At 33.2% G+C, this 13,238-nt stretch overlaps 1 protein-coding gene across 1 annotated transcript; it reads right to left on the bottom strand.

The window, feature by feature from the left end:
- Positions 1-2,790: 2,790 nt before the first annotated feature.
- Positions 2,791-7,957, bottom strand: LOC139425202 (uncharacterized). The gene is made up of 3 exons (XM_087166927.1): positions 7,847-7,957; positions 5,136-6,082; positions 2,791-4,204 (listed from the first exon to the last, which is right to left on the bottom strand). Exons 1-3 carry the CDS (start codon positions 7,955-7,957, stop codon positions 2,791-2,793), a joined length of 2,472 nt encoding a protein of 823 aa, XP_087023053.1.
- Between the last annotated feature and the right edge of the window lie 5,281 nt (positions 7,958-13,238).

Below are 13,238 nucleotides of genomic sequence, written 5' to 3'. Positions count from 1 at the left end.
TTACAGACGTCAGGGATTGTTCTATGAGGATTATGGGTCCAAATGTGCCCCATGAAAACATTGTTCCTGGGCGAGAAACCATGAAACCCTGGGCGAGCCCATTGTTATAGATGGAGGGTGGTCATAATGTAATGGCTCTTCGGTGTATATTATAAATATCTAAAAACTAGAGTTAATAAGGCATGTTAGTAGTCAGAGGTAGATGATAAAATGATTTCAGATAACTATAGATAGATTATTTGATGATATGGCTTATAACTTTATATATTTCTAGAGCAAAAAAAAATAAAATAAAAAATAAAAAAGAACATAAAAAACATCGTGAATAAAGCACGGAAACGTGAACAATACACGTTTATTCAGGAAAATAATAAGTACAGTGAAACCTCTGGGGAGCGACCACTCTCAGTTCCACAGTAAAATGGTCGTTGATGGAGGTTGGTCGTTCTTAGAGGTTACCTCTTTTGACTTATTTAGTGTCCTTTTATTTAGTGTCATTTTTTTCAGTTTCAAAAATGCCACTTCTATTGGTGTCATGAAAGGACGTACCGATGAATAAAACTTAACATCTACAAAAATGGTCCCAACTGATATAATTATGTGTGAAAATAAATTTACCAATTATGAATGTTAAAGATATTTTAAATAAATAAACAATTATGTTTTTTTTTATTTAAGTCTGCATTTAGTTTTACATGACAAAAATTAGTTAGCTTTAAAATATGAGAAGAGGTTTGTTTGTTTGAATCGATTGTTTTGTCTAAAATAATTTTTTTCTTCTAATTTAACTTTCAACTCTAAAAGTAAATCATTAATAGCATCGTCTTTAGTGCCCTCAGACTGCAACATCAGGTTATATTGTCAAAAAGAACTCTCTGAATAAGAGCCGCAATCAAATATTTTGAAAACATTTTAATTTACTTATTCGTTTTGTTAAATTTTTTTGATTTGTTATTTTTTCGTGTTTCCTAATTTAACCTCTTCCGCAGTTGAGAAAAGCAGTTTCCCTGGTCGCAAGGAGAGGTTTCAATGGTCTCTCCTAAAGGTCTTCTTCAACACAAAGTCTATGGAAAAAATTCCGTGCCTCCTAAAAATGGTCGTAAATAGAAGGTGGTCGCTACGTAGATGTGGTCTTTCCTGAAGGTTTTACTGTATTCATTTTTTAGACGTTCTGTATTACTCGGTAATGCAATAAATTTCTCACTACTGTTTATTCAAAAACAATTGCGGTTTCGCTCCCCCACATAATCTTTCATCCTATCCTCCAACCAAGAGATAGCTGCCTCGTGCGCACTTACATAATTTGAATACCATAGATCAGGGATGGCAAACCAATGGCACGCGTGTCATTTATGGCACGACAATATTTTGGGCACTCCACTGATCACAATAGTTGTTAGGGGCCGTTCAAAAAGTACGTACACAAAAATGGAGAAATTTCAAACCCCTCCCCCCCCTTCGTACATTACTGTACATAAGGTCTTCCTCCCCCCCTTAGAGTACGTACATTTTATTAGTCTACCCCCCTTTTTCATAAAAATTAAAATAATTATGTTTTAAATAAAATTAAATATTTACTTAAGGAGTGTGTAGGATAAAGTCAAATTTAAATTTGGTGTATGTTTATAAAGTACGTACTTTGTATAATACCTCCCCCCTCCCCATCGTACAAAACCGTACATAATAGCAAATCCCCTCCCCCCCTTCGGGATGTACGTACTTTTTGAACGGCCCCTTACACTATGAATTGTTATTACACGAATGTTATTACGCTATGAAGCATATGTAACAATTAAATTAAAATTCACAAAAAACAAACAAAATAATAAACAATTATTAATAAAAAAATTAATACTGAAACAACAATTAATGACCGTAAAAAACAAGCTAACAATAAATAACTAGCAAAAAAAAATCAACAGTCCTGCTCAAACTAACATCTTACAACCTAATATAAGTTATTGGTCATCTAATCTGCAACAACAGGAGTCACACTGATGTTACTTAAAGTTGAATTACGTGTATAACTGAGACATTGCAAAATGTATTTTTTTTCCAATGTAAATAAAGAGTTTTGAGTTGATAGTATTTAGTATTAGTATACTTGAAAATTGACGGACCAGGTGAAATTAATTACCAAAATAAAAAGGAGAAAGAAAAAATATATATATTGTAAAATTTAAACCCTGACAAATTAAGAATCTTAAGAACATTTTATTCTGCTTAATAATATATTGAACAATTAACAATGCTGGATAATAATTGATTTCAGAAAAAATAAACTTAAATTACATTTTTTAACAGCAATCAAGTTGAAAATAAGATAGCAGCAAATTATTTAGTTAATTAAACATGAAAACGATTTCAGACAGTTCAGCACAACCAATGACAACAAAACATAAAAACGACTCACCTCGAAATTAATATAGCTAATAGCTATCGATAAATAACAATCTTGAACGTATCATCGTAATATCTTTGGGAGCTGGTCCCGAAAAGAAAATTATAACCATCTACAACACATCGAATTCGTATATAATATTCGCGCCGTGGCGAAATGCGAAGTAAAGGTAAAGGTTCGAAAATAAAACCTACTACTGCGCAGACTCAAACAAAAATTGTGCTGACATCTCTGAATTGAATTAAACAAAATAAATTATATTTAATGAATTGATGCTGCTAGCCTTTAAAGTTACAATTAAGAATTAAAAAATACTGTATTCAAATTAAATATTAATGAACAATAATTTTTTTAAACTAAACATCCTGTCGGCCAAGGCGGTGGAGGAGTCAGTTCTTGGGTAACGGGCAGATTTTTGCAATGGATCTGGTGAATTGTCCATTAGAAGTCTTGACTTCTACGACCCGAACCAGTCCGTCACTGCCAGGAAAAGTCCTTAGTATTCGGGCTGAAGTCCATTTTAAAGGTGTGGAGATCCAGTCAGTTTTTAAGAGAACTAAGTCCCCAACGGAAACATTCGTTGAAGCTCCAGTCCACTTCGATCTAGATTGTAGTGTGTGTAAGTATCCGTTGCTCCACTGTGACCAGAACTGATCTTTAAGTCGTTGCACCAACATCCATCTTGATTTGAGAGACATCGCAGGAGTTGTTTCCCTTTCAGGAATCGCAAGCAATGGTGCTCCGATTATGAAATGGCCAGGTGTAAGTGCCTCAAAGTCTTGAGGTTCAGAACTCAAGGGACACAATGGTCTTGAATTAAGACAGGATTGAATTTGTGTCAAGAGTGTTGTGAGTTCCTCAAAGTTCAAGGTAGCAGAACCGCAAACCTTAATCAAATGTCTCTTAGTGGATTTTATATTGGCTTCCCATAAACCTCCAAAGTGTGGTGATAGAGGAGGAATGTTATGCCAATGAATTTGATTCTCGATTGCAAAGTCTTGGATTGAATTTGATCTCACAATGGAATATAGAGATTTCAAGAAGGCCTGAGCGCCCTTAAAGTAGGTGGCGTTGTCACTGAACACATCTGACGGAAGTCCCCTTCCAGCTATGAAACGCCTAAACGAGGCGAGGAAAGCTTCAGTGCTGAGAATGGAAACAAGTTCAAGATGAACAGCTTTAGTCGTTAGACAAATGAATAATGCGATGTAAGATTTCATTGTTATCTTTGATCTCGGGAGATTAGGTTTCGTGATGACAGGGCCTGCGAAATCGATGCCACATAGTTGGAAGGTTCTTGAAAGTGTGACTCGTTCTCGAGGGAGGTCTCCCATTAGCTGGCTAGATGGAGTTGCATTAATCTTTAGACAAGTTAGACAGTTTCGTAGCGTTTTTCGAACAGTATCTCTTCCAGAAATGAACCAAAATTTCTGTCGCATCAAAGATAAGACTACTGAAGTTTCAGCATGAAGTGAAAGTGTATGATAATATTCAATTAGTAATTTAGTCACATGATGTGATTTTGGCAAAAGCATAGGATGTTTGGTATTAATTGAAAGTTCGGAATGTTTTAACCTTCCTCCTAATCTTAGAATTTTGTCAGAGTCCAAGAATGGAGATAGTGAAAGGTTTCTAGAATTTTTAGGAACAGTTCCATTAGCTTCAATGGAAAGAATTTTCGGTTTGAAATGAACTTGCTGGATTTGTTTTATGATACATGAAAGTGATTTAGTCAGTTCGTCACATTGAAGTCTACCTGATAATCTATTTCTATCTTCGGTCTTGGCATTATTTATGAATCTTCTGCACCAGGAAATAATTCTAAGAAGTTTAGTATATGATGAATACTTTTGAAACAATTCATCTGAGCAATTGTTAGGCACAAAAGTTGATAAAGTCAATGTATCTTTAGTGTTGAGGGAATCAGGAGCTTGGAGTATGTTGGCATACGTTCCCTTTGTATCTATATTGTTCTCTGATAACCATGGTGGTCCGTTTCACCACAGCTGAAAGTTTTCTAGTCTTTCTGGAGAAATCCCCCTTGATGCGCAATCTGCAGGATTTGTAACACCAGCCACATGGTTCCAGTCGCCAATATTAGTAAGTGATGTTATGGCTGCAACTCTATTTCTTACGAACTGATCCTTTAAATAGTCTGATAGAATCCAACTCAGAACGATTTCTGAATCCGACCATAAGAACACATGCTTCCACAATTGGTTTATCGAAATTTGAAGATTACTATACAATCTTGCTAGCAAATGAGCTGCATACAATTCGAGGCGAGGTAATGATACTGTTTTCAAAGGGGCGACCCTGGTTTTTGCTGCCACTATGTTCACTGAAGCTTTATTTTCGTTATCCACAACTTTCAAATAAAAAAACTGCTGAATATGCTTTGAGTGATGCGTCGCAAAATCCGTGTAACTGGGCATCAATGATTAAATTATTTGCAGACACCAGTCTTCTTTGAATTGCTATTTCCTTTAAAGCCTGTTTTTCAGCCTGGAAGGTTTTCCAGACACATAAGAGCTCTTCGGTTAAAGGTTCGTCCCAAGTTAATTTATTTTTCCATAGGCTTTGCATCAAAATTTTTAAGATGATTGTGGCAGGTGAAAGAAAGCCCAGGGGATCAAAAATCCTAGCTATGACAGAAAGCAGTTCTCTTTTTGATGTAACTATCTCTGGAAATGAAATGTTCACCTGAAATGTATCCTGCTGTGTATTCCTATACAGTCCTAAGACCTTCTGACATTGATTTTCTTCTATAGTAACATTGTGCTGCTGTGCAAGAGAGTCTTCGGAAAGATCTGATAGAACCTCTGAACAGTTAGACGACCATTTTCTGAGATTGAAACTTCCTCGTTGCAAAAGTGATTTTAAGTTTGAAACTAGATTTTTAGCATTGGAGATGGAATCTGTACCTGATAACAGATCATCAACATAAAATTCTTCCTTGAGAACTCTTGAAGCATCAGGAAAAGCTTTCTCTTCGTCCTTAGCGAGTTGTTGAAGTGTTTTTACAGCAAGATAGGGAGCACAGGCTGTCCCATAGGTGACAGTTAATAATCTGTATATCTGGATTTCTTCATAAGGTTTGAACCTCCATAGTATTCGATGGTAATCAGCATCCTCTTCATGAATACGAATTTGGCGAAACATTTTCTCGATGTCAGCAGAAAATGCAACTTTGAAAGTTCTGAATTTTAGTAATAAAGAAAATAATTCGGGCTGCAAACGAGGACCTACATGCAATGCATTGTTGAGAGAATTCCCTGAAGAATCCTTAGCTGACGCATCGAAGACCACTCTTGGTTTGGTTGTGCTGCTGTCTTCTTTAATAACGAAATAGTGAGGTAGATAGAATGTTGATTCCTTAATCAGTTCGTCGGAAGGAACCCTTTCCATATGACCTAGTTGAAGATATTCCGACATGAAAGTTGTGTACTGATGTTTAAATTCATTATTCTTACTTAGTTTTCTTTCAATGTAGTTAAATCTCTTACTTGCTTGAGTAGCTGAGTCACCAAATTCTATAGAATGTTTGAAAGGTATTCTCACAATATAACGTCCAGATGGATCTCTAGCAACCGTTTTTTCGTAAAATGCTTCACAATTTGTATCATTCTTTGATTTCAGTTCAGCTTGAGGTAAAGATTCGAGTTCCCAGAATTTAGCCAACTGACAATCCAAAGATGAGGTAAGATGACAGTTCACAAAGGAATTTTCCTTATTGGAGTTTGAGAACACTCTTCCCTATAATAGCCAGCCTAGATGAGAATTGAGTGCAGCTGGAGTACCTTTCTTCCCTAAAATTGGTTCCCCAATTAACAAGTCAGCGTATAAGTCGGCTCCTAAAAGAATGTCTATTGGACCAGTAGTATGAAATGTTGGATCTGCACGCATTAGACCACGCAGGTGTGGCCAGTTGCATGAAGAAAATGTGAAATTCGGTAAATCACTTGTTATGCAGTCTACAATCAAGGCTTTACAGTAAAAAATCTTCTCATTAAAATGTGGAGCAAAGACCAAAGATACTTCAGATAAGGAAGATTTTACTAGCGTATTATTAATTCCTGAAATCGAATGATTTGTAACAGTCTTTGATAATTGCAGTCTTTTAACACAGTTTTGGCTCACTAGACATTTCTGACTGCCGTTGTCAATCAGCGCTCGGCAAATTAACGAAATGTCCCTTAGCATTTTTAACCTTTATTAAAGCTGTTGATAATAAAGTATGTTCCTCACTTTTAAAGTTTTGTTGACAAGTTGTGCTGAGCTGAATATTATCCCTAGCTTCAACTAAATTTTCAGATCTGGCTGCAGTATTAGCAAATGAGTTTGAATTTTGCCTAACTGAATTGTAAACATTAGAATTTATAGGGTAAAATCGATGCAGTGAAGTGTGAAGTGTGAAGATTTACAAGTAGAGTTCGAAGGGCAAGAATTCGGAAAATGACCCTTCCTGAAACAATTTGCACAAATTTTGTGGCTTTTTATGAGATTCCACCTGTCATCGATGGTCATTTTACCATAAATAGGACATTTAAAAATTGGATGACTTTCACTGCATGTAAAACACAAATTTTCTTTTTTATTCAGAACAATATTGTTAACGAATGCTTTCTTAGGAATCGAATTTTGTTTTATTTCCGTTTGCATTCCATCTTTACAAGATAAACCTTTCGCCTGTTGTTCTAAAAATTTAGCCAAATCAGAAATTTTTGGAAAATCTTGATTTGTCAAACTTAGTTCCCATCTGTGCCTAAGTGTTTCGTCTAATTTTCCCAAAATAACATGAATTAAAATTAAATCGACAAACGAGTTTACTTCTAATCCAAAAGTTAATAAAATTCGCGTAACTTCGTTACAAGTGTCTAAAATTTCGAAAATAGACTTAGCTGAATTCGGTTTCATAGACTTCATTTGAAATAATTTGGAAATCTGAGCAAACGCTAATTCTCTTTTATTATCAAATCTTGAATTTAAAGTTTCCCAAGCATGCTTATAATTTTCTTCGGTAAGTGAAAAACCTGAAATTAGTTTAAGAGCTGATCCCTTTACGCTAGCGTATAAATACTGAAATTTCTGAAGTTCCGTTAAATCAGAATTTTTATCGATAGACGTCAAAAATAATTCTTTAAATGACAACCATTTCTCGCTTTCACCAAAAAATGTTGGTAATTAAAATTTTGGGAGCTTTAAACAAGTTTCCGAAAGTTTCGATTTATTATCACTAACATTAGCGGCATTATTACTACATACTTCCGTTTTACTCTTTGAAAATTCACGAGCAATTTTGATTTTTAATTAATCAATTTTAGATGCGATTTCATCAAATTCATTTGAATTCGTTTCAAATTCATCTTCTTTACATTGTAACATAATATCGTTATGTATGCTATTTAATTCAGACCAAATTTCGTTAATTTGTTCTTTAAATACTTCTAATTCTGCGACATCAATAGAAACAACATCAAATTTCGGATGAAGAATGCTTGAAATTCTAGTAATTTTCCCCTTTAACACACTACGCTTCTTTTTTAACATATCCATATCGAAATCGAAAATGCGAATTGCTAATCAAAACAAACAAAAGACTCAGCGTCGTTTCCGGTACGAAATCAAAAGCACGAAAATGCAAATTCTCACGACAAAACAATAGCTCAGTGGCCGTCTCCTGTCTCGACGAGACCAAAAAATGTATACTTGAAAATTGACGGACCAGGTAAAATTAATTACCAAAATAAAAAAGAGAAAGAAAAAAAATATATATTGTAAAATTTAAACCCTGACAAATTAAGAATCTTAAGAACATTTTATTCTGCTTAATAATATACATATTGAACAATTAACAATACTGGATAATAATTGACTTCACAAAAAATAAACTTAAATTACATTTTTTAACAGCAATCAAGTTGAAAATAAGATAGTAGCAAATTATTTAGTTAATTAAACATGAGAACGATTTCAGACAGTTCAGCACAACCAATGACAACAAAACATAAAAACGACTCACCTCGAAATTAATATAGCTAATAGCTATCGATAAATAACAATCTTGAACGTATCATCGTAATATCTTTGGGAGCTGGTCCCGAAAAGAAAATTATAACCATCTACAACACATCGAATTCGTATATAATATTCGCGCCGTGGCGAAAAGCGAAGTAAAGGTAAAGGTTCGAAAATGAAACCTACTACTGCGCAGACTCAAACAGAAATTGTGCTGACATCTATGAATTTGAATTAAACAAAATAAATTATATTTAATGAATTGATGCTGCTAGCCTTTAAAGTTACAATTAAGAATTAAAAAATACTGTATTCAAATTGAAAATTAAATATTAATGAACAATAATTTTTTTAAACTAAACAGTATTATTATTTTCCTAATAATCACGAAGTCAAAATTATTTGACGGCACGTGTATGACCTCATTAAGCAATTTTTTAGAGAAAATGGCACGTTGGTGTATAAAGGTTCACCACCCCTGACATAGTATGGAGTATAAAATTTTACGATGAATAGTCCCACAGTGAACTGATGGTTAAGACACGGTTCATAGAAGATCACCGAAGTCAAGCATCACTGGCTGCCGTCAATGTGCGGGTGGGTGACCACTTGGATCAGTCTGCATGGGAACCGAGGGTGTGCGGTATTGGTCCTCGTTAAAATGTTCTACATTAAAGTGCTCGACTTCTCATGCAGGTCGTCGGGCTACAGAAGCGGGGTGCCATCCCCTCTGCAGAGGATCAAAATTGTGATGGCGTACCTTCGGATCATCCTCAGGGATGTTTCCCAGACCGTCGCCAACAGCCCATTGTGCAGCTGTAGTGCGACGTAAATGAACAACAACAACAGCATAAAGTATGCCCTATCAGTTTTTGTAAAGTTCTAATTTCGCTTGTTTGACTATTTTAACGTGCGTCTAAATTTAAAATAAAGGAGCTGTTTTGTTTAAAACAAACATCCAATCAAAAAAATGCTTTTTTATCGACAATGTGTCTGTTTTAAACAAAAATTCTGTCATGTAACACAATTTATTTATTTATTTATTTTTGATAATTTCTTCACAATAAGCGCTAATACTACCAAAATTAGCCAAAAATATTTGTTGCATTGGGTTTGTCGTCAGATGGTGATAATGAAATAAATCAAGAAATCCGTTAAAGGATAAATAAATAACTGTCATTTGATAAACAGTAGTTTTTTCCTTGATTTTATTGACTGGCAAAAAAATGTGCCTAAATAAAAACAAAAGTTTCTTTTTTCTAAACAATTGATCTATTTTAAATAAACACTTTCTCATATGAAGCAGTTAATTTTGAACTGACTTGCAAATCAGCTAACTAATTACTAATTAGCAAACAATCTACCCAATCATCTAAACACAGAAGTTGGTCATTGAGTTCGTAATTATACGATAATTACGTCAGATGACGAATCTGTTGCTGATTGTTATTGAACATGCATGATATTTTACCATTTCACTTGCTTCATTGTCCAAACAGGAATTTAAACTTAAAACGAAAACTGTAGAAAGGGTATACTTTATATGAACTCTTTTGTCTATTTTTGTGGCATTATTTGTTCTTTTTTCACATTAGTTGTCTCTACATGAAACAAAATGACCAGTTTTATGGCATTATTCACGTTATTTAGTTTTATTCTTGTATAGCACTAAGCATGCTGTCTGATTTTGAAGGAGTATTTGGGCATTATTAACGTTGTTTAACTTTATTCATGTATAGTACAAAGTATACTGCTTTTGTAATAAAATGTGAAATTTATTCACATTGGTTAGTTTTTTACATCTATTGCACTAAGTATAATATGTGTTTTTGAGAACTCAATGTTGCTTATTCGCATGATTTAGTTTCATTCATATATAGCACAAAGTATACGGTCATTTAGTGGCATTTGGACTTTATTCACGTAGCTTAGCTTTATTTATACGTAGCACAAAGTATACTGTCTTATTTAATGGCATTATTTGGACGTTATTCGTATTGTATAGCTTTATTTATATGTAACACAAAGTATACTGTCTGTTTTGTGAGATTATTTGGGATTCGTTTACGTTATTTAGTTTTAGTCATACATTGCCCAAAGCACATTGTTTATGTTTGTGGCATTTTTTGGACTTTATTCACTTTGTTTACATTTATACAATGGTTCAATTTATTCTTTTAAATTATATTTTTAATTTTTTATCTATATTTTTTTTCGTTCTAATTTCTCTTACACGGCGACCAAAAAAAAGCCTCATTACAACTCCCCGAATGACAACGCTAGAAAATCGACCAATGATTGCCTCTAAAAATTTCACATGCGAAATCTAGCTGAGGTGGCTCAACATATAGCACTTTTAAAAACGAAAACTGAAATAACCAGAGAGACCAGCATTCTCACCAAATGTGATCTCTTCCGAAATTCACCCTATCAGCTGCGTCGATCTCATACTGTTAAGCTAGGCAGAAGTGAGTAGTCTTTGTCGATAGATCTCTATTTTAGTATTTTGTCGGAAGCGCTTTTTTTCACGAATTTATATATTACGAATTTATTTGACGATTTTTGATTTATATCATGAATTTATTTGTTTTATTATTGTTATTAGTTATTCATTGAAAAATGAGTCTCAGTCGTGCTGTTACGCTTTAAGATTTTATACTATAGCACATTTCTAATCGGTTTAACGAATTACATGTCATTTATTTGAATTCAAATTTATTTTAATGACTTAGTATTTATTAAAAGATGTAATTTTTTTTAAAAAAAAGTTGTTATATGGATTTGAATGGTTGTTTTGAATTCTAGAATTTTGTGCATTTGCAATGTACCTAAGTTAGTAGGGAGCAAACCATATAAGATTGCGTAGCAATTTTCGGAGGTTGGCGAGCGTCAGCGAGCAGGGGGCGCAGCCCACTAGTTTATTATAATATTAGTATTTGTACCTAACTATATTTAAAATGGTTAACACATCAATTGACAAACATTTTTTGCAATAAACTTTCATTCCATGTTATTTCAATTGTTTTTTATTTGTCTTTTTTTTTCCTGAACTACTGAAGAAATAACTTGTCTAAACTTGGATCTATATGCTTTTTCCATTTCATAATATCCAGCTACTTATTTCCTCCGCTTTTTTTATTTTTATGGAAGGAGAAATTATGTATCTCCTTCTAAGAAAGCAAAATAAAAAAAAGCTTATTAAGAACACTTTATTGGGGTTTTATTTAGAATAGTATCATTTATCACAACTTTTTTCCCGCTAATGAAAAATTATTGCAAAATAAAGAAGCGGTCTTTCCTAGCTTCTCGCTCACTTTTTCCGTCTTAAAATCTCAAAGGGAATATTAAGAATAAAAAAAAAACGTAAGACTGAAAAGAAAATTCAAACTTTACAAAATGTCGGAAAACGATATAAGCAAATAAAAAGCTACGTTTGAAACAATACCCGTTCTCTAAATGCATTACCATAAAGAAAGAAATAGGTTTGGTTCTAAGGTTTATGCAAGAATGTTTTTGGAAAGTTTGAGAAAGAATTGGTGATACATTTCAATTACTGTGGAGCCTTTTTCGATGTAGATTATTTAGTCATGGCTGAGAGCCATTACCGTTAACTAAGTGACGAATCACTGGATGGGGAATGAAATTGCTCCCCGAAATAGTATACAATACTCAATGTCTGGGAGTATTTGTATTTATAAGATTCTTTGTATGTTTCTAAAAAGGGCTTTTTTCAGCGGCATTTCCTTTCGCTAATTAAGTTTGATCTTTTGTGCAATGTTTGGAGTAGGAAAAAAAGTAAATCGACTGGATTTCTTAGACATAAATGGCTAAAACAGCTTTTTTCATATTATTTCTACAATGCAGTATCACTAGAAACTTTAAGGTATCCAACTAGTTTTAAAACAATTTTTAAAATTTAAAAAAAAGTTAAAAAAATATTTTAAAAAAATAAAAAGACAACATCAAATTGTCATGTATAAATTTCAGAATAGTTTTTTTTCTCGAACAATAATGTAATTGATCTGGAAAACTTGTGCTTTGAACTAAAATCTTAAAAAAGATAATAAAATAGAGCTAAATATATTGTTTAATATTGAATTTTTAAAGAAAAATTCCAAATACTCTTATTTAAAACTAAATAAAAATAACAAATTAGCACTTAGACTTTAGCTCTTAGTTTAAAGCACTCTGAAATTTTGCAAAACCTACATACAAAATATCAAAGAATTTTATGATAAACTTTTTTTTGTAATATGTATTTGTAGTGTGTGTAGAAAAAACATTTCTCAACATTAGCCCTCTTCAGAAAACGCATTTAAATGCAAGAAAATTCTGAAAATTCCATCAACAAAAAAAATAATAATTCGAAAATTCATTTAGGAATAGGAATTTTATTAGTCTAAAAAATATAATTATTCAAATAGAAAATGTTTAAATACCACGTACAGTTTTCAGTAATATTTACCGAATGATTGTAATCTATATTATAAAAAACGCTAATACGTACGTATGTATCAATAAAACCGATGATATTTCTTTTCTCGCGCTGGCAACAGTTTTCATTTTTAATTGATTGGATTCGGCGTGCAAGAGCACGTAGTGAGCATCATATGGCTAATCTATATTATATAAAACGCTAATACGTTTTAATTGATAGGCTTCGGCGCGCAAGAGCACGTAGTGAGCATATCATATGTCTAATCGGGTGAATTCTCACCGAATTATCAAAAAAATTCTCACAAAATTATCTTCATCGAAGCCGATGCTTTACATCCGGCGTTCAGTACTATTTCATATTGTTTTACAACACATGGCTTTA

Source organism: Parasteatoda tepidariorum, chromosome 6 (genome assembly GCF_982258835.1).
Source record: "Parasteatoda tepidariorum strain Cologne lab strain chromosome 6, Ptep-v5.0, whole genome shotgun sequence".
NCBI classification, from domain to species: Eukaryota; Metazoa; Arthropoda; class Arachnida; order Araneae; family Theridiidae; genus Parasteatoda; species Parasteatoda tepidariorum.
The sequence above is the reverse complement of the archived record's forward strand: the minus strand, read 5'-3'. Positions and strand labels throughout refer to the sequence as shown.

What these genes read in the sequence shown, in the direction of transcription:
- LOC139425202 (XM_087166927.1), bottom strand. Translation starts at nt 7,957, where the DNA reads ATGGATATGTTAAAAAAGAAGCGTAGTGTGTTAAAGGGGAAAATTACT. An exon ending in TTGATGTCGCAGAATTAGAA is followed by an intron (nt 6,083 to 7,846) that starts GTATTTAAAGAA and finishes TTGGATTGTCAG; the next exon opens with TTGGCTAAATTCTGGGAACT. An exon ending in TGTCAGAAGGTCTTAGGACT is followed by an intron (nt 4,205 to 5,135) that starts GTATAGGAATAC and finishes TTCCTGGTGCAG; the next exon opens with AAGATTCATAAATAATGCCA.